Raw genomic sequence first — 22,441 nt, 5'->3', positions numbered from 1 at the left:
CCTGGGTGAAGCCAGGTGAACCAGGTACATCACAACCGAAATGGGATATTCACTGTGCAAAGGTTATGCTGTGCATATGGTGGGATATGAAAGGTGTGGTGTACTATGAGCTGCTGCAACCGGGTGAAACTATTAATGGAGAACGTTATCGACGACAATTAATGCGTTTGAAGCAAGCTCTGGCCAGGAAACGACCACAATGGGAGAACAGACATGATAAACTTATTTTTCAACATGATAACGCTCGCCCACATGTCACAAAACCGGTGAAAACCTATTTAGAAAATGTCGGATGGGAAGTTTTACCCCACCCGCCGTATTCACCAGATGTTGCTACTTGTTCGATTGCATGAATAACAATTTGATTGGACAGCGGTTCACTTCTTCAGAAGATATCGAAAAATGGGTCTCTGACTGGATCGCTTCAAAGGATGAGGACTTCTTTCGCCACGGAATCCGTAACTTATCTGATAGATGGGCGAAAGTGGTGGCTCGCGATGGACAATATTTTTCTTAAGGTATTTATGTTTTTTGTGTTTGAACTACAGCTTCAATGTGTGCGTAACAACCACACGAATTAATTCCTAGACCAAATAAGTTAGTTTGAAAGCCATATTTGTTAGTTTTTTTTTCTTTCAGAACAACAGTACAACATTGCAGACATTAAACTTGAAAATTTTTTATCAATATGTCCTCTAAGATCAAAACTTTGAAAGTAAGATATTGGATATTGGAATCAGTTTAAATACTGTAATTTTACCATTTCTGATATGCCTTTTATGGCCAATATTCTTGCATTCAACACATCCCCTATTACACTGATGAACAAATTCAAACTTTTTTTTGCTCCTTTGAATGAAAATAGGTGATTATTTATAATTCGACCCCGCTGAATCCAAATCTGAAAGTAAAAATGCTGTATCACCTATAGTTTTCCCTGGATTTTCATTTTTTGTTTTTAATAAAAATTTAATTCCCTTTGTAATAATACATCGAAATTTGAAATTATTTTTGTTTGTTTGCTCATGAAATAAGATTTAAATATTGAAGTGAATAACTATGAAATATAAAAAAAATTTAAAAATATATATAGGACCGATTTTGAGTGTTCAATGAAGAAATTTCATGCAAAAAAGGAAAAAAAAACACATTTTTACTCACATTTTCAAAATTTCTTTCTTGAACTCTGCCGTTTGTAACTGCCACCAGAAACCTCTTCCTTGAGGTTCCAACAGTAGTCTGCTAACATGTTCTGTACCGATTTTCCTGCATATGTTTCTCCATGACAGAAATATCCTGGTGAAATCTCTCGCCGCATTCGTGACTAACCGCGCCCAAGTTAGGGGGGAAAAAGGCCAAATGCGAAAATAAAAAGTGAATTTTCAAGGACACATTGCACCCCATGCGCTGATAACACTTCAACAAGTTCTTAACAAGTTGCTTGTAGTTGTCAGCTTTCACATTTCCAAGAAAATTACAGCATACTTGTCTGAAAGCTAACCACGCGCATTTCTCTTTTTCTGTTAGCAATTCCACAAAGTTATTATGAATGATCTCACGGATTTGCGGCCCAATAAATATGCCTTCTTTTAACTTACTATCACTGAGTTTAAGAAATGTTTTTCTCAAGTACCCAAAACCCTGACCGTGTTTATCCAAAGCTTTAACAAAATTTTTCATCAGCCCTAACTTTATATGCAACGGTGTAACAAAATCTTGTCTTTCTCAAGTAGAGGGTGATTCCTAACACTCTTCTCTCCAGGAATTAAGTTTTTTCGTATGGGCCAATCCACAATGTTGTAATGTTTATCTTTCGCCCGGCCGTCCCATTCGCAAAGAAAGCAACAACATTTTGTAAACCCAGACTGCGTGCCTAACAGTACCAATCATTTTGAGGTCTCCGCATATCTGCCAACCATATTTTTCATAATTTGTCACTTTTAATATTGTATCCATATTTTCATATTTCCTTCATGGTGGAAGAATAGGCAAGGGGTACTGATGGGTATATATTCCCAACAATACTACTTTTAAACTATTCTTAGATGAATCGAAAAATAGTCTCCACTCGTTTGGGTTGTGACTCCTTCCAAGTTCTTGCAGAAGGCCTTCTACATCATTGCAGTAAGTTTGCAGTAAGTTGACTCATTACTCACAGAAAAAAATGTGTCAGTGATTGTTGGCGTTTCCGATATGACACCTTAATACCATCTTGTAATAAATTCCACCCTCGGAGACGAGAACCTAATAATTCCGCTTGAACTTTAGAAAGGTTGAGGTCTCTGACTAGATCATTTAGTTTGGATTTGGAAATAAAGTGAGGTATATTTGGATCAGAAAAATTTGGATTGGTGTTTGAATATGAGGGTCCACATTCGTCATCTGGAGAAGCACTGCTTGGTTCTGTTTCATCCCCTGTCCATTCTTTAGGAGGCTTAGGAATTGGTATAAAATCATGACTCATAAGTTTCTTGGCTGAAGGAACATCAGGATAATATATAGAATGCTTTGATTTAGAACTATATCCCACTATGTTTGTTAAACAGAAGTAACAATCCGTAGTATGATCTTTCTGTTCTGTCCATATTACAGGGTTTCCGAAGGGCATTGATTTGTGAGTGCCATTAAGCTAACCGCGTAAAGTTCGCGAACAATTATAACAAATTTTACCTGGTGCCCAGCTTTTTCCCTCATCTACTTTACTTCCAAAAACTCATATGCTTTTTTTACTATAGGAGTGACAGTATTTCTCTGTGACTTCGGAGTAAATTATCCGCAAACATAACAAAACAAGTTCGGGTTATTCACACATTTGCGTGACATGGCGAATTCATTAATTGAGTTACGATATATTTCTTTTTAAAAAAAAAACAATGCTCTGATCGTTTTGTTAAAATACAACTTACACTTCACTTCACTATACACAATATTACATACACAATTTCACGAACATACACAAACATAAAATACGACTACTCGCGAAGTTATCGGAAAGGAAGTTAAGACTCTACTAACCCACAAGAGAACAAATTTTAACAGAGAAACAGGAAATTACTCTACTGCCAGATGTTTCCTCCACGAAATATTAAGTGCCAGTCATAAACACACAAGGTCGCTGAAATGTTCTTATCCATTTGCTAGGAACCAAACGTTAAGCCGGATGTGGAGACCTGAAACCATAAAACTATAAAATGTGGGTGTTCTGCAAAAAATTTAGGTGATACAGGAAAACGGATGCGATATTCGTTATCAGCACATCTGAATACATAAAGATCACTTAGTTTTATTTAAAGGAGTATTTCATTGTTTATCAGTGTTATGATCTGCTGAAACATGTGCTCTGCGTGCAATGCTATGCATAGTAAGCAAAGAAATTTTATTTGCAACTTACCAATTTCATCGATAAAGAGAATAGTAGGCGCACTGGAGCGTGCCTTTTGGAACAGTTCCACGATGACTTTTTCGGAATCTCCGACGAATGGAGAATACAGCTCTGCAGCAGAAGTTGAGAGGAAAGTGGTGTTCGTTGCATTGGCCAGTGCACACACCATAGAAGTCTTTGCACATCCAGGTGGGCCAAATAGCAGAACACCTGAAAAGTGAATCAAACGTAATATATACTACACAAAGGTGTATTGTGTTGTAGAAATTCATATTCATAATTCATATGCAACACGGATAGGATGTTGCAATACAACATGAACACTCTTTCAAAGTGTGTAGAGGAAAGCAAGGCAAACATTATACTCAAGATGTGTACAGACTGCTCAAATGTCTTTGCAAGTATTAGTACTATCACAGAAATTGTCTGACATGTTACATGGGCAGTTCAAGAGAAATATGATTCCCTGCTTGTGCTATGTTACATGGCTACTTAATGAATGGCGTGAGACACTGGACAAAAAAAGCAGTTCCCTAGTTGGATTAATTTGCCTGGACGTATGAAAAGCCTTCGATATCGTTGATCGCAAGTTGATATTACAAAAATTAAAGAACAGATTTGGTTTTCATAGCAAAAAAAAAATCCTCTGGATGGAAAATTTTCTCGCAAATAGAAAAACATCAACGAAAGTAGGATGTTTACTTTCCACCGAGCAATCAGTGTCCTCAGGCATTTCACAAGGCTCTATACTTGGCCCAAAATTATTCATCTCCGCTCTGAGGTCGGTCCCCGAAAAACCAGATCATCCTTACATAGAGACCTAATAATCCCCAAACCTAACAAAAGCAGATCTGGCCAGAAGATCTTCTCGTACCTAGCAGCAGTAACATGGAATTCACTCCTGATCAAGGTCAAACTCAGTATCAGCAAAGAGCAGTTCTGCCACCTTCTATGTCTAGAAATTCTAACTTACAGTTTATATTGTTTCAGTGCTCTCTCTAACCTCCCCCCTCTCTCTCTTTAATTAGAATTTTCATCCTCTTTCCGCGAAACGTCAATTCCACATCCACTCATATCCGCACCTACACATCCTTCACTTCCAATTTCTTTTCAAGATATATCCTATGTATGATACTATAGAACATTCTACAAATCACGAAAACATTTTAAATGGTCTCATTTTTCTTTAGACACAGTTTTATTGTATAGGCAGTTTCACTATATAGGGCATCAAGCCATTACATGTATTAATAATGTACTAAATGAAATATACTGTATGGCTTAATTGTAACCTTGTTAAGATAATAAATATAAAAAAAATCAACGCACATCGACGTCCGCAGGATTTTTTACAGGGAGGGGCAAGGAAGGTATTTTTTTCAGGGGGGAGCAAACAAGTCACATTTTCCCCCAAAAGAGTGTGGTTCCCTAAAAAAAACATTGCTTAATTTTGAATTTATGGTGTTCATGCAATAATTAACACATATTATTGTGGCTAAAATGAAATTTTATGTGTGAAATACATAATTTTTGGTCGACTTTCATTTTCCGGAGGGGGGACTCCCCCCTCCCCCTTCCGGACGCTCATGTCAACACACTACTGTTTCTGATCACCTGTTAGCACAAATTTTGCCCTGACACAAAGCATGCCAATTCAGCAGTCAGATTACATTGACAGGTTGCATAACCAATTCCCACTTCATGAGAAAGCAGGTGCGGTTTCAGATATTGTTGCAGTGTTGGACAAGGACCGGATATTTTACCATGAAATTTCATGCTTTTTGTTAGTATTTTTTTTTTCATTGTTTTCCTATTAAATATATTGAACATGCACAAATAATTTTACCATTGATTGCTTCAAAAAACCAAATTCCATTATGATCCGTTAAAAAGAAGAAAGCAACCTGCAAGATTTAACAGTATATGAGTAGACGTACAGGTTGATGTTGCAGCGCCGAAGCAACAGCCTCACGGCCTGATCTCTACAGTGAAAAGTATTGGAGTGAAGTTCAACGCTGTTCTTCCTTCCTCGTGTCTAAGCCGACTCGTCGTTGCAGAGACTGTGCAACTAACCAAGGTCACCCACAGGCAGGGAAGAAGACTTCACGACGGACCGGCAGGAAACACTGGGATGCTAGTTCTTTTTTACGCCGTTAGAGAGCAACAGCGTGCGAACAGTACGCAAAGTCTTACTGTCCCGTGTCGCAGAGCAACAGACAAAATGTCCATGTTACGCAAGGATAAAAATTTTCCTTTGGGGAGAATTTTAACCTAATTTACTAACCTCATCACCAATCCAAAATATGTTTAAAATATAACTTATCGTATATAAATGAAGTGCTAGTTATTTTCCCTGATCTTGTGGCGTGGGGGCTGAACTAATTGTCTATTGACATAGTTGCAATATATTGTGTACTGTTGTTAAGTCGTGTTCCAACCGGTAGCAATGCTTGAAAATTGGAATAATTCTGATTAATATTATTGGGTGAGTATTCCAGGCCAATTAAAAGCATCGATTTATCAGTTTCCTTCAAAATATTCAACAGTTGAATCAGAACATTAAAGTATTTCTTACGTAACACACAAAAAAACAAAACATTTCTGCTCAATATTGTTGCCAAATATATGGAACTTCAAATTCTGCATGAAAATTAATAATTATACTCCTCAAAAATGTGGCCGCGGTGGCTCTGTCGGTAACGCGTCTGACTACCATGCTAAAGGTACCGGGTTCGATCCCTGGCCAGTTCAAATCTGGGAACTTTTCTAACGTTGGAAGCGGCCCCTGCACCCACCCAGCGTCGAATAACATGGGTACGTGGGGGGAAACCCTGAGGGGTAAAGGCAGTCAAGGGCATGATGCTGATCACATCACCCCCACTCACGACCGGATCAAGAAAGTGTGGGGCGTTACCTCCACACCCCCTATACGCATTCATGGCATGGTGCTAAGCACAGGGCAGCACTTTACCTTTTTACCTCAAAAATGTCACGTGGCATTTTGCCGATCCTATGAAAGACTAAAACATCTGAAAAGTATCGGTTGCTGGTCCGTATCGGTGAACAAAATACAACCAATACTTTCCAGATACATCGACATCGGCTCAGCCCGAATATAAATACATATAACATTATAAATATATATAATTACATTATAAATATATAAAGTTAAAATTATATATAAATATTATGCTATATATTTGCTGCAACCACCAACATTCCGAACCACGAGCCGCCACTGTTAGAAAGATAATGAATGGTTTCACATTGATCCTCACATATGAGCTGTTGAACTTTGGAACCATGTCAGGTGTTGTGCAGCAAGGAGGAACCCTGTGTGTATCTTCCTCAATTGATGGCCAACAGACCCTGAACCAAGAATGCCACTCAAACACCCATGTACACTGTACAGTTCATGCTGTTCTTCCCAAACATGAGTGAGATCATTGCTAGGGAACCTGTCCCACTTTTCCACAGATTTGCACAAAATTTGATGCACACTCGCTCTTTCTTTCTCAGATGTGTTGCAAAATCGCCACATACACAACTCCAATTAACCTTTACTCTGCCGAGGGGGTCATCAGAAAGTAATCCTGGTTTCGCCGAGGCCTTTGGCGCAAATTTTAAATTCGTACACTTATGAAAAAAAAATCATAAGAATGGGGAGTTTTTTCACATATTCAATAATGTAATGCACCTAGGAACATGAAATGACTTTCATTCGGTTGAGAAAGGACCATTCTTTGAAAATAAGGCTAAAGTTTGCCTCTCCTTCCCAAAATAGCAGGGGAAGAGGGGGGGAAGTCCCCTTTTTTATGATTTTTCCATTGAAGGTTGGGGGCCGCAGCACACCAAACCTTTCTTATTGGCTTTGGCATTTTGATTTCTGCACGGTTGCATGCCCTGATGTTTTAGCTGCAAAACAAAAGTTACCCGAAGTAGATTGGTCAAATAGTCCGAGTTTTAACATTTTTTTGTCAAATAAGTGTACGAATTTAAAATTCGTGCCAGCTTCCATATGCAACTTTGGAGTCGGGGAGGAGAGGGGGTGCATCCACATTACGTGCCAAAGCTTCGTTTAACCCACTGTAAGTGTTTCCGACCTAAAAGAAAAGTATCAAGATAATAATAAAACAGAAATTTTGTAATCAGTTGCATGACCGATATATCGACCAAAATACAAGTAGCACCTTATATTAGATGGTTGATATATCAACCATAATACGATTAAAGGTTAAAACTATGTAATGGTCAGCATGTTCACTCACCTGCATGCAATGCTGAACACTAATTCTCAAGATATGCTAGAACTACCACCTACCGTTGCATTGTTCTACTACAACTGTTGTCCAGATGGCAGAAAAAGTCCTGAAAATTGTGGATAACACCTCATACAACAAAGATTACAACATTACCTTTTGGCTGTGGAAGTCCTAATCGTTTAAAAGACTCTGCATGTAGAAGAGGCCACTCAATGGCTGCCTTCAGCTGCTGCTTCACATGGTCCAAGCCTCCGATGTCTGACAATGATATCGGATGCATTTTAACAGATCCCAGGCCCCCTCTGAGAGATGAAGGGCGATAATGCATTATTGCTTCCTTGAAGTTTTCCAACCACTTCTCAACTGACTCCAGTGAGTTCACATTCTGTAATTGTTGAAATATGGATGATAATGGCTAATTACACAGGTCTACAAAAAAAATATATTTTTTGCCAAAGATTTTTGAACGAATTTATGATATTTTGGTTTTGCTGAATCCAAAATGAATGACAGTTTTACAAAGTTGGCTCTAGTTCTTGAGATATGTGATATCCTTCGATTTTAAGTTTATATGAATAAGAGCTGTAGGTGTTGACGTGAAATAGGGCATGGCTTTTATTTTAGAATATAAAGTATTTCTCTAGTCCATCCATTACACAGAATATATTTATTAAAAGCTCGTTTTGTTTATTTGTTTTATTTTTGAGTTTTATTGAGGGGAATAAAACATGCGTTCTTCACGAGCAGGCCGCATAAATGATTCTGATGGATTGTCGTGCATTTGTGGTGAATATTCTGTGCAGAAACAAAGGAAACAGTCACTGACTTTGTAAAGGAAGCATATCTTGCATATTGAAGTAGTTTCTTAAGTCTTGGATAAGGGTGGCGAGTGTTTCATTACATCTATAGATCCTTTCATGGATTGAGTTTTGAGAAACTAAAAATGGGTATCTTTGACGGGCCTCAGACTTGTAAACTCATTAATGATTCAAATCTCTCAAATTTTAAGAATTATATTGAAGCTTCTACATGATCAGTTATGTCTGAGTTGTCAAGAACTTCTTTGGCAATCACAAACATGAGAAGTATGAACTGGTGCAAAACTTGCTCACAAACTTCAAATATTTTGTAATTAGTATGAGCATAAAGATAAATTTCCTCCAAATCCACTTTGACAGTTTTCCAGATAATCTTGGGTGATTTTATTGGGAAAGAAGGGGAGAGGTCCCACCAAGTTATGAAGGAGATGGTGGAGGATCTGAGATAGCAGATCAGTGGTGGTGATTAGGTGGGGTGTGGAGGACATTTCCCGCCCACTTTTTGTCTCCGCACTATGGTTTCTTAATGATAAGCCATGTCTACTAAGGAAGACTAAGCTGTCCTTGCACCTGCACCCTCCCTCCTCCCAGTTTTGGTATTAAATTGTCGCTAGTGTGGCAGACTATTACTGGAATCTTCAGCGTGATTGTTCCGACACCCTACACACAAGAAAATCTCAGAAACAACATTTTTCTCATTATTAAAAGTGATTAACAATGAGATTTCATGCTTTTTTATGTTTTTAAAAGGACAGCCATTACTAAAAAACTAGAGCCAATTTAGAAAAACTGACATCATATTCCAAATCACAATGGCAAAGATATCCTAAAATGACTTTAGAGAATGAGGTCTCAAGCATCGGATCCTGGTTGTTACAAGCTTTATTTTGGAAACGTTGGAAGAGAGTCCTAAGTGTAGTAGTCCACTGCTAACCCCACCCTCGCTACTAGATGTGCACCCGACAGTAGCACCAGAAGCAACGATTTTGTGGCACATGTACGGGATTCTCTTGAAGACAGTCAGTCATGCTAATAGTTACAATGCTAAAACCAGAGGCATGGCATGCATGTAGACGGTGTTACCACAGGTAACAACAAAATGTAAAGAATTAAACAGTTGTTTCAATAAAATGACATTGTTAAATACATTAATGAACACCGTTGCCGTCGAGTAGATATTGCCTAGGACATTTTTTCTGCAGCCGACAGAAGCGAAGAGGGAGGCCGTTCCGCTATCCTGAAGTGGCAACAAGGGAGAAGAGGGCACCAATGCAAGGAAATAGCGGGGAAGGACTTTGGGGCATAGTGTGCTATGGGATTATTCATATGCCTGTCAAGGGGCCCTGTTGCCATTCAGACCTACCGGATCAGCCAGTGTTGTCACATCGGATTGGCAGAAAAGAGCTAAATCCCGCCTAAAATAGGAATACCATTTCTGTGAAGCAACTAGAGGTATACTGCAGAGCCAAGGCTGGATTTAACTACAACTGAGACCACTTAGGTAATAAGATGAAAATATAGTTCTTTGGTGTGATTTGGACAAACCTTGCTCCAAAATACTAAGTTGGCAACAGTAGTACGTACAGCTGGGCGCTTCCCTTCCACAAAGGAGCCGAGTCCTGTTGTCAGCTCAGTGACCCGAGAAAAGTGTGGATCTTCTTCTTCCCCTTCGCACCTCATTGCAAAGAAACAGAGACAGATGAAGAATTGACAAGGGTCTACCACTATTAATTGGATTTTCGTGGTAACTGTTTCATGAGTGGTAGTTCTTTCTAGGAGTGTTTGTGCCTAAATCACTGTGCTGATTGCAAAACAAGAACGAAATGAACAAATATCTAGCTCGAAGACATGTTTTCTTTACGGGGGGGTGATAACGTCTAGCAGGCTTAATTGTCGTACTGATAGCCGGTAACACTTTTGAAAAAGTCACGCCACTGGCTAAAACTGTATTTTATGTAGCTTGTGTAACATCTTATATTATTAAAAAAGTAATTTTTTACAATTTTAAGTCCATATTTTGGCGAAAATAACTAAACACGTATTTACATATTTAGCACATTTTTACACATTTAGCACATATAAATCCGTTCCCTGGTGACCACCAACTGAGGTGTAGAACATGTTGAAGAACATATTTTATTTGTACAAATGGTATGTGTACAAAAGACAAATATAAAATATGAGATAAAAATACACAGTAGTGGAAATTTCAAATACACAGAAGCTTTCACCAGTGCATATTTCTTGATGTTATGTTTAAGTCCACTTAATGTACAGAAATGCTAATCAGGACTGGACAAACAGTTTAAAGTGGGTTCTGAACCACTATGTGACTCCACCGAATGTCAACCCAATGCAACAGCATTACGACTATGCCATTTGGGATGCCCAGAATTATATATTTGGCCATATCCATATCTTATGTTGGGCTTTTATACACACAAAGTATGTTCTACAACCCAATTGATGTTCATACAATATCATTAAAATTTCATCTCCCATGAGAACTTCACCGAGACAGAATATGCAAACATTATTCAAAATGCAAAACGAAATTAGTAAGTTACTAAGACTAAAGAATTTGTAAAATAAATATCAGTCAGTACCACGGAACCAATTTGCTTCCATTGCATTAAAGCCACATCCTGGCAGAGGAGTTCAAGATCTGCTCCGACATAACCCGGTGTGAGTTCAGCCACCTTTCTGCACAGCTGAGTTGAGTTGGTGAGAGCACTGTCAGGAAGATTGTTAAACAATTTTGTCTCCATGATGGCTTGCAGGATTTCAGTTCTTTCATTCTCATTTGGAACACCAATACACACCTATAATTGCACAATAAAGTACATTATTTATGGTGATTGAAAGATGTGAATACAGTGAAACCTTGATTTTACACTTTTCAAGGGACCAAGCTGAAAAAGCGTAAAATGTAAAATCGAAGGAAATTTTATAACACTTTGCCATGTTGGGACCATCAGAATACAGTGTATAATGCGAGAAATTGTAAAATCCGGGAATGTAAAATCGAGATTCCACTGTAATACTAGAAAATGATTAGGAACAGTTTATTTTTATTTCAGTTTCAAACAAAACTTAAATTTCCTCACATGTGACAAATTATTGTTAAAATTAGTAAAGTATATGGAAAACAAATGAGCATAAAATAATGTAATATTGGCTGACATTGGTGAACATCAAGATAGGAAAATGCCCGAGTGTTATTTATCAGTGGTGGCAAACATTTATAATCTTCAAAATCTAAACATTCACGAGCTGTGGTGGTCCAGTTGGTAACGACTTTTGATTAACCTGAATTCCATTTACATGGTGGTTGATCTCAGATGGGAATTTTTTTTGCTTATGCTGTTCTGTGGTGCACCCCAGCCTCTAATCAATGAGTAGGAAGCAATGGCGAACTTTACTATGGCTGAGATCAAGAATTTTTGGAGCCCTACCCCAGACACCGTATGTGTCTGAGTACATTATAATTTTCACTTACAACCTACACTAGGGGTCAGTTTATGCAGTACTATTCATGCAACTTGAAGAAGCAAAGTGCATTGCAAATTAACATATTTCTGAGATATGTTCAATTCAGAAGTAGATACTAATGTAAGTTCAAGCTCTGAGGTGCTGAAAAATCTGGAAAACTCTTTACCCAGATTTGTTCAACTCGGAAAGGTAACATGATACTGCTAATCAGACCCCGTATGTGTCCGAATACATTATAGTTTTCCCACTTACAATCTACATACAGTAGCGGCGATTAGGGGGGAGTGGGGCAGTTGCCTTCCACTTTTGCCCCGGCACTATGCTAAACCTTATCTACAAAGAGAAATATGTTGTCTTTGCCCCCTCTGGTTTTGGAACATAATTGCCACTATGTCTACATATGTGTGTGAGTGTGTGCATGCACTATCCTGATATAATTGCAAAATGCATAGTTGCTATTATGTTTGCTATGTCAAAGAAATTATATTCTTTAACATATATTTAGATTGTCAAAAATTAGTGTGGGGTGGGTTGGGATGGTATTATGGGTCATTACATGATATTGTGACATTCTTCGTTAACTTCTTCAAGTTTATGGAACTCTACATTATATTTTAAAGCTTACATATCATGTATTATTTCAAAGCTCAAATTGTGAAATTTCTGAATGTGATAGGTAAGATCAGGGCTGGTCCAGTAGAGCAATGGCAGCACTGTATGCCAGAGATCCAGGTTAGAGTCCTGGTTGAGCCTGCACTTACTGCTGCAACTTCTGCATAGAACATCACCTATGTGGCCACGGTGGCTCAGTCGGTAACGGGCCTGACTACCATGCTAAAGGTCCTGGGTTCAATTCCCGGTTGCTTCAAATCCGGGAACTTTTCTAACATTGGAAGCTGCCCCGGTGCACACCCAGCGTCAAATGACATGGGTACCGGAGGGAAATCCTGGGGGGTAAAGGCAGCCAGGGGCATGATGCTGATCACATCAGCCCCACTCACGACCGGATCAAGAAAGTATGGGGCGTTACCCCCTATACACCTTCATGGTGTGTTGCTAAGCACAGGGGAGCACTTTACTTTTTCACTTTTTACATCACTTATGTGCAGGGCTCGAAAAATCCCAGTCGCCATGGCAACTAAAAATTTCAGCCTGGCGACTGTGATCTTTTGCTGTAATGTTGCCGTTCTTTTAAGTTTGCATGCCGAAATTTTGAAGATTCTAAGTTCAAATTGCAGTATAGCAAGTTAGCAAATGATTTTTTATAAAAAACTCAATATGCTGACCAAGGCAGAAATTTATTTTATTTTAAAACATAAACTAAATGTAACGTTTCAACCATCTAGCAAGGTCTTCTTCAGACTCTCTACCAAGTACAAAAAACCTTGCTAGAAGGTTGAAACGTTACGTTTAGTTTATGTTTTAAAATAAAATAAATTTCTGCCTTGGTCAGCATATTGAGTTTTTCATATCATGGAAACAAGGCTTAATGGTGTTATGATTTTTTTTATCAACGTTGTGAACATTTCATAGAATCAGTAACTATTCCTTACTCTTTTGTCCCCCAACCCCTAATTTTCTGCTTTCTCACATGATTTAGCAATGTTTTGAATACGGTGATGCTCAATTTCTTATAGTATGCACAATTGCCAGCAGGTGGTTTCCTGGCACCTGAATTTCAGAGCTGGCACCTAGCTCTGATGAAGATTTTTCGAGCACTGCCTATGTGTACCAACCAATAAGGTATGCTTGCTGTGTTGAGTAAATTAATTATTTACAAAATGAGTAAGCATTATATTTTACTTATCATAGTCCTCACCTCAGGCAGTATATCCAATACTTGCTATCAGCTATGTAGGTGTCTGTATTTTTCATTTAAGCTCTGACATACTATTTGTGTAATCTAGATTATTATGTTAGTCACTATGGAATGACCCTAATACATTTGTGAATTTCTGAAGCATTACTATGATGAAAAGTAATCAAGATTTGTTTGTACCAAAACAAGACAAGAAATGTTTTAATAATCCCTGATGTGCACATAAAAAAATTCTTTTTGTTGGTTGTCACAAAATGTGTAGAAATATAGATTTTTTAAGATTTTTAGTTTACAAATAAGAGGGTAACAGTATGGTATAGGGAAAACACATTTCACTCGTTCATATCATCATTTGTTTCATTCGTACTTACCTATTATGCATTGCGAAACATTGTTTAAGGTGGGATTTCGCTTCTTTCACGAAAATAGCTTCACTTTTACACATATCGAGTAAATATTGTTCGTTCCTCTCACGCACAATATGGCAGAGAAATCTTGACTAGCGTTGTCGATGATCAGTGGGTTTGCAATGTTGCAACCTTCTTCACCAAAAAATACCTACTTTCGTATTACTAATTTTGTATTTTTTTCTGGGTTCAAAAACCCCACGAACCATGCACGTGTAGCCCCACACACCATTCACGGATAGCCCCGCAAACCAATCATAAATAGCCCCACGAACCATGCATGCGTAGCCCCACACACCATTCACGGATAGCCCCACAAACCATTCTAATAGCCCTACGAACCATGCATAGATAGCCCCATGAACCATGAGCACAAGGTTAGGTTAGGTTCTGTTAGGTTAGGCAAATATAGTTAAAATTGTCATGTTCTGGCAAAACAATGGCGAGTTTGGAAACACTGACCGGGGGTTACGTCATAGAACGCATGGAACATTTGGTTCACGTAGTCGAACGTAATGGAGGCAAGAGCATTTGTGCATCGGAGATACATTAATGTCGAAAAATACATGATTTACCGGCCGAATAAGTTGAACGAAGGGAGAAAACACTTCAACGAGCTTCCAAAAGTCTACAGAAACTCACTTCCGTAAGTAGTTTCTCCTGTAAATTTGAAGAAATGTGTTTTCCCTATACCATACTGTTAGCAATAAGAGTAATAATTAAAAATTTTGTCACAGATCTGCTAATAGTTATATCAGTTGTTTGTCAAGGTGATTGGGGTGTAAGGGGAGAGTTTCTCAAGACACCCAAGTGTGAAACAGTAAGGTCATTTACATCTCTATGCTGGGAGAAATTAGGCACTGTCAATGTATGAAATGAAACAATTGTTTTAAATTATGTTGTTTATGGTTGTGAAAAATAAACAAATCTTCAGATTTACCTCTTTTTCAAGACGACCAGGTCTTCTTACAGCAGGATCCAATGCTTGAGGCTGGTTAGTTGTTCCAATTATTATAAGCTTCTTAGATTTGCTTGCCTCATCCAACAGCATTAGAAGATGGGACACAATTCTGTTGGAATGTGATTGGGTAGATATCCTCCTTGAACACAGGCTGTCGACTTCATCTAGAACCAGTACACAAATCGTATGTTCTGCAACAAGCTGAGCTTCCTTGAATATAGCACTGATCTCTTGCTCAGTTTCTCCCGGATACGCACGGCAAATCTCGGGTCCATGAACCATTAGCAAGTGTGCTTTGTTGTCTTCAGCCACCTTCAGCGCAAGTGTTGTTTTCCCACAACCAGGTGGCCCAATCAGAAGAATATGCTTTGAAAGTTTTGCACCTAACTTATCAAGAGTTTTAGGGAAATGAATGGAATATCGTACTATTTCATTTATCATTTTGTACGTTTCACCCACACCTCCAAGGACAAGTGCTTGGGATGACAGCTGTGTCCTGATGAAATCAGTTTTAGGTATCATGTTTCTGATTTTAATTCCTGTATTGGAAGAAACCTTACCTGCTACTTCTTTTGCAAGTCCTGTCTTATGGATGATGACACAATATAATCCAAAGATTTGAATTTTCACAACATTTTTAACAAACACAACACAATTACTCATCACTGTATATAACCTCAATAGATCTCTAATGCTTGAACACAGACTAGACTCTTTCTTCTTCCACTTCAGAGCATCTTTAATATCTGTAAAAACCAATGTAACATTCAAACTATTTACATTTAGCACTGAAGAAATGGCTTGAAAATCTTTTAACTGAACATGTTTTCTACTCTTGAAAATATCTTGACAAGGATATCCTTCTGAAGATAACACACTATCACCAAAGCACACAACACTGTTATCGATGTGGCAAAAACCTCCGTGCATACTATTATTTGGATATAACTTGCACAAAGATTTTGAAACAGATGAAGATGGTACAAGAACAAATTTGTTGGCCATACTACCTACAAGTGGCATCAATTCTGCTCCCACATGGCATTTTTGAATTGTAAATAGTGACGTTTCATTTTGAAGTACTTGGATCTCTTGCTCCATCCTGTCTGCAAGAAAAAAGTCGCTACGTCATTATCACATATAGTCTAGATGCACTGGAATGGCAATAAACAAATTTACCCCAAAGATAAAAATAGTTTTGAATCATTTCATTTTTCATGAAGAATGAAACTTTGGAATGATCATGTATTTTTATTGTACAGTATGCACCAAAATATAGGAGCGAATTTACAATATAGAGAAAGTCACCAATTTTGTTAATTTTCGGTATACTAACTAATTTTGGCCTCCAAATGACGAATCTGTTGTAAAAAACCGGGGGTCACGTCTGGAAATTTGAAAAAAAGCAGATTGAATTTTTTTTATATATAGGTGTATATGCGTAGTTTTACGAACGAAAATGTCATTGTTTCCAACCACACCGTTGTTTTACAAGAAAATTATTTATGATGTTCAATTCTAGTACGAACCCTATTTTTTCGATGAATTTAGGGGTGAAATGAGTGCTAATGGAACCTAACCTAACAGGCCTAACCTAACCTCGTGTGAATGGTTCGTGGGGCTAACGTCAATGGTTTGTGGGGCTACCTGTGGATGGTTTTTGGGGCTAACGTCAATGGTTTGTGGGGCTACACGTGGATGGTTTTTGGGGCTAACGTCAATGGTTTGTGGGGCTACCCGTGGATGGTTTTTGGGGCTAACGTCAATGGTTTGTGGGGCTACCTGTGGATGGTTTTTGGGGCTAATGAACAATGTTTCATCAAAATGTACAATTTCCAGACGTGACCCCCGGGATTTTACAACAGATTCGTGATTAGGAGGCCAAAATTAGTTAGTATACCGAAAATTAACAAAATTGGATGTAAGACTGCAGAATATGGGCTGCTTAGGAGGAACGTGGTTCATAATTTTTTGGTAACGTTTTGTAGTTAGTAATTGGGAAAAGTAAGTTTTAAGGTGCGGAAAACAATTTTCTTTAAAAAAAAGCAGAAAAACGTGTCCAGGTTGGGCGGTATTGAAATCGTACAACGAAGGAAAAGGCATATTCCTGCACAAATCTAGTGAAAGCAAAAAATGCCTATGTTGTTAGGTAGCTAGGTTTAGTTCACTTAGCCTAAATAATAATTGGTCATTGTATTTATGCTAATGAAACCTAACCTAACAGGCCTAACCTAACCTTGTAGGCATTCCTCGAAGAAATAATGAAAGAAACTGTGCGTAAACAATATGGACACGAACGAATGGAGAAATGCATTGCTTTGGTACTTGTTTACTATCCTTCGGACACATTTATTTATTTTTACAGAAGAAACTACTTACCGTAATAAGTTCCTGTAGTATTGTCGAACATCGGGAAGGTGTTTTGTGTGATGTGGGAATGTTTCATAGCTGAAATTCATATTGTTCGTTGAAAATTAATTCTCGGACGGAGAATAGCTAGCCCCACGAACCATTGGAGCGTGGATAGGTTAGTTCTGTTAGGTTAGGAAACATAGTTAAAATTTGGTGTCGTGTTAGTATCAGGATCTAGAAATTGGAAATAATTGCGAACCATTGGCTCTAGCCCCACAAATCATTGGTGTTAGCCCCACGAACCATTGGTGCCTGGTTATGTTAGTTCTGTTAGGTTAGGAAACACAGTTAAAATTTGGTGTCGTGTTAGTATCAGGATCTAGAAATAATTGCGAACCATTGGTGAGTGGTTAGGTTAGTTCATCTCAGGCAAGCGAAAAGGCCTATCAGCAAGACGTATTGGTACAGTAGAGCGTCGATTATCCGAACGTCGGTCAACCGAACGACCGCTTAACCGAACTGTGTACTCGCTCGCACCTGTTACTCTCCCACCCTACCGTCCATCATCCCCCTCACTCACAAACCAAGTTTCCCACAGTAGTCGCCGCACTGAGCCACCGCTGGCGGAACATTGCTTCTAATGGGGCCTTCATAAGGTGCTGCTGACCGGCCAAGCCGCCAGTCGCTGTGTTTCAACAATCAGCACACTTCTGTCGGTGTATGTATTGTTCATGCAAAATGCGTATGTAATATGTACATATTTTTGTTTAATAAACTGTACCACATACTATATATTCCTACTAAAGTTGCCTTTGTACGTTACTTTGTAATACTTAAAGAGATGCCTGTTTTTATGAATAAATTTACTGTACAGTACTTCTTTTTGGCAAATAAACATGTACAGTTCGATTATCCGAACAAACCAGTTTTCCGAACACCCATGTCCCCCAATTACTTCGGATAATCGACGCTCTACTGTAATGTGAAAAATTGCAATTAATTTCATCAAAACAACGTTGATACACCTTCAGGAATGTTCCGCGAAGCAGATACGTAAGTACGAATGTCAAAAATTGACGAAACGAAAAAATTAGAGGTGTCCGAAGGATAGTAAATTTTTACCATTGCTTTTAGTAGCAGGAAAAACATTTTTTACGTGCAATAATATAATAGTAATCGTAAAAGGAACACCGGAAAATGGAAGTAGAAGGTACGTACTTTCAGGGGATATAAATTTTGTTCGTCTATTTAGAGGAAAAAAGCAGCCCATGTTCTGCAGTGAGACCAAATTGGAGACTTTCTCTATATTGTAAATTCTTACCCAACTCGTCAACTGCTGACAATGTATTCATTTGGCAGAAAAAAGCAGAAAAAAATATGGCTGTAATATTCAGCCAATCTGTTTCATGCAAAACCCTTTTCAAACAATATAAAATAATGACTGTTCCATGCCTATACCCATTTAGCTGCCTAATATTTATCAAAGAAAATATTCATGATTTCAACTTAAGACACTCTGTACATACACACAACACAAGATTCAGTAATAAGTTAGACGGTAACGGTTCCGAATGTTTTATGATATCTCCAGCACAAAGACTAATTATCGTAGAATTTTGGAAATCATTGTCACACGAAATTTGAACCTTCCTTAAAGTAATGAGCACTGCTTGGACTCGAAAAAAGTTACTTATGTTGAAAAAAAAAACAACTTGAAAATTACCTTACACACTTCTCATGGACAAGATATTATCCGTCGACAAGCGCCAGAAAATATCATAGAAGCGTGGGAATGAATGTAGAAGTAAATCGGGAACCCTAGTACAATGCATTTAGGGACTTTATTTTAATGCTAAGGGAACCAAACCTAACCTGCCTAACCTAACCACGAAGGCATATATTGAACGAAACCTTAAGTAATCGCTAAAACTCCACAGTATGTGTTAACAGACGTACATCGAAATCGAACAATGTAAAAATTGCATTCGTAGCATGATGAAATCGCAATAAAACAAAAGGAAGTTGGGCCCCGTCCTCCCCACATATATTTACATTTGTATGTTTATGTTATTTTTATATTACATCTTATAGTTATATATTCATGCTATGTTTATACTATGCTTTTCTGTTTGTCTTTACCATTCTTGTATTATGTATTATATTTGACGACATCTATTGCATTATGTAATGCTTAACGATGAATAAACGTATTGATATTGAATGTTCAACATTTGAACTAGCCCAATGCAAGTCATATACCTTCTACAGCTTACTACAGAAATATTTTACAAAACTCAGTGGAACAGAAAATGGTATCGCACTTATTTACACCACTTGCCTTAATACTGCATGTATTGTTCAATCAAACAATTTTTGAGTTGTTGCATTTGTAAACAAACAACATGTGCTTTATTTTGCAGACAGCTTCTGTGAACAGAACACGAATTCTACACACAAAAAAAATGTAGTTTATATTCTGTGCATACTGGGAAAGTCACACATTCACAACGTTAAAGGTATTAAAGAATAAAATAATGATGTAAGCTAGGTTTTGGTGAACACAACATAAAACACCCCACCGGCTGAATGTTATTCCTTATTTCACTTCCCCCTTTTTTTCTACATGAATATTACTCATCGTTATTGTCACTATCATTTCTGCAATAAGGAAATTTTCCATTATCATTTGTACTGTGCACGTCAATATGGCTATCTGCGTAAAGTGAAATTGGGTGACGTGATATAACGGTGAACTTAATATTTAATTGACATATATAAGGTATTCAGTACATTCCTTAAGTGTACATATTCCCGCTTCTGTGTGACATTATATATTGTGTTTGCCGGAATTCGATTGTGATCGACTCGCTGATAGCATATGAGTGTGTTAAACTTCATTTGAAACTCCTCTTCATCCTCGAAAGTAAGTGTAGATTTGTGTTTTGTAATTGTATTTATAGGCACTATATAATATATGATATTGATCAAGAAAGTAGCTGTAGTAATGAAAAAAAATATGCCTTGCTGTAGCCTATATGTTTCGGTAGTCAAGCCGATGAACACATAAAATATTAAACAATACAGGATATTTCTTGATGGTTAGGTGTTCAGCAGCGATTGTAAGTCATTTTTCCATTTGCAGAGGTACACACTTTGTTGAAAAATGGAGACGGAAGTAAAAAAAGGTATGGGTTGAAGATACATCTTTCAACCTCCGATTTTTCAACATTTTTCGGACCATTTTCCGAGTATGTAATTATGTCATCATGATACATATGGGTTTTCTACATGATTGAAAGGTAACAGTTCATAATATCCGAGACACATTTCTTCATTTTTTCAGAAGTAACTACGGTAACATTATAGTATAGGGGTGACAGATTTCTTCAAATTTACAGGAGAAAGTACTTACGGAAATCATTTTCTGTAGCCTTGTGGAAGTTCGTGAATGTAGTTTTGATTCATTTTAATGCGAATACATGTTGTTTTCTGAGAAAATCTCTGTCCGACACACTGTTTCTGCTGCCGCCATTTGCTTTCTGCATGAGAGCACAATGTTCCTTGTGTTAAGATGACGTAACCCTATAGTCAGTGTTTCAAACTCGCCGTGTTTTCACTAGAACATGACGTATCTAGTATTTTTAATTTGTTTTAACTATGCTTGCCTAACCTAACCTAACCTTACGGAAAATGGTTTTTGGGGCTAACGTCAATGGTTTGTGGGGCTAACGTCAATGGTTTGTGGGGCTAACGTCAATGGTTTGTGAGGCTAACGTCAATGGTTTGCGAGGTATTAGCATAATTTCAAATCCAGGCACGAAAGTAGGTATTTTCCGGTGAACGAGGTTGCAACACTGCATAGATCGACAAAACACTCGCACAACGTGCCCTGAACCAGTACGCTATAGCCCGCCATAATGTGTTACAGAATCGAAATAACAAGTAACAGTAAGTACTCGTAAATGTAAGAAATAGACATTATCTTAGTTAGAAATTAATTATTTCACCTTAGGAAATGTTCCGCATTCCAAAATAGTACGTTAGCAATGTAAAAAAATGCAAAATATATGATTTATAGGTGTCACCCCCATACTATAATTGTACCGTAATTACTTACGGAAATGAGTTTCTCCAAGCGGTAAATGTCTGTTATATCGGAGACACATTTCTTCATTTTTACAGAAGAAACTACTTACAGAAATGAGTTTCTGTAGTATTTTGAAAGTTCTTGGAGGTATTTTCTCACCGTAGAATGCTGCACAACAAGAAATAAGCACTTTTGATATAATAAACTTGCATTTTGTGCAAAGCGACAACATTATGCTGTTGTTTCCATTATGTACCTGCAGATGGCGCGAGCGTCGAAAGTCATGCAGTCTCGCCAGTGTTTCCAAACGTGCCTTTTTTTTACCAGAATTTTTTGTTTTTTAATTTTTTTAACTGCTTACCTAACCTACCCAACCTAACCTAACCTTGCCGGAAATGGTTCGTGGGGCTATCGTGAAGGGTTTTTGGGGCTATAGTGAATGGTTTGTGGGGGCCATCGTGAATAGTTTGTGGGGGCTATCGTGAATGGTTTTGCGGCTATCCGTCAATGCTTTGTGGGGGCTATCGGGAATGGTTTTTGGGGCTATCCGTGAATGGTTTATGATGACATAATGAACACGAAAGTAGGTATTTTTCGGTTAAGAAGGTTGAAACACTGCATACCCCACTCCAAATCGACAAAACACAAGCACGACGTGCAATGTGACGTAATGTGAAAAATCGAAGTTATTTTCGTGTAAAAAGCATAATGGCACCTTCAACTATGTTCCGCAATACGCAATTGGTAAGTACGGACCATTTAAAACTGAAAATATTCGATAGAAATGTGTCTCCGATATAACAGACAATTACCCTCCAAGCTTTCCAACGTTCGTCGAGGTATTTTCTTTCATCGTGGAAT

At 37.9% G+C, this 22,441-nt stretch overlaps 1 protein-coding gene across 1 annotated transcript in view; it reads right to left on the bottom strand.

Moving 5' to 3' along the window:
• The window catches only part of LOC145999411 (ATPase family gene 2 protein homolog B-like), a 30,970-nt gene extending 14,727 nt beyond the window's left edge, over nt 1–16,243 (bottom strand). Inside the window, exons 1-4 of the mRNA XM_083136366.1 lie at nt 15,121–16,243; nt 11,069–11,284; nt 7,798–8,029; nt 3,392–3,592 (exon numbers count right to left, since the gene is read on the bottom strand). Of these exons, the coding sequence (XP_082992492.1) occupies nt 3,392–3,592; nt 7,798–8,029; nt 11,069–11,284; nt 15,121–16,242 (1,771 nt within the window). The 5' untranslated portion in view covers nt 16,243. The remainder of the gene's footprint in view (nt 1–3,391; nt 3,593–7,797; nt 8,030–11,068; nt 11,285–15,120) is intronic.
• Between the last annotated feature and the right edge of the window lie 6,198 nt (nt 16,244–22,441).

The sequence above is a fragment of the Lepisma saccharinum genome, chromosome 15 (assembly GCF_977018435.1).
Source record: "Lepisma saccharinum chromosome 15, izLepSacc3.1, whole genome shotgun sequence".
Lineage (NCBI taxonomy): Eukaryota > Metazoa > Arthropoda > Insecta > Zygentoma > Lepismatidae > Lepisma > Lepisma saccharinum.
The sequence above is the reverse complement of the archived record's forward strand: the minus strand, read 5'-3'. Positions and strand labels throughout refer to the sequence as shown.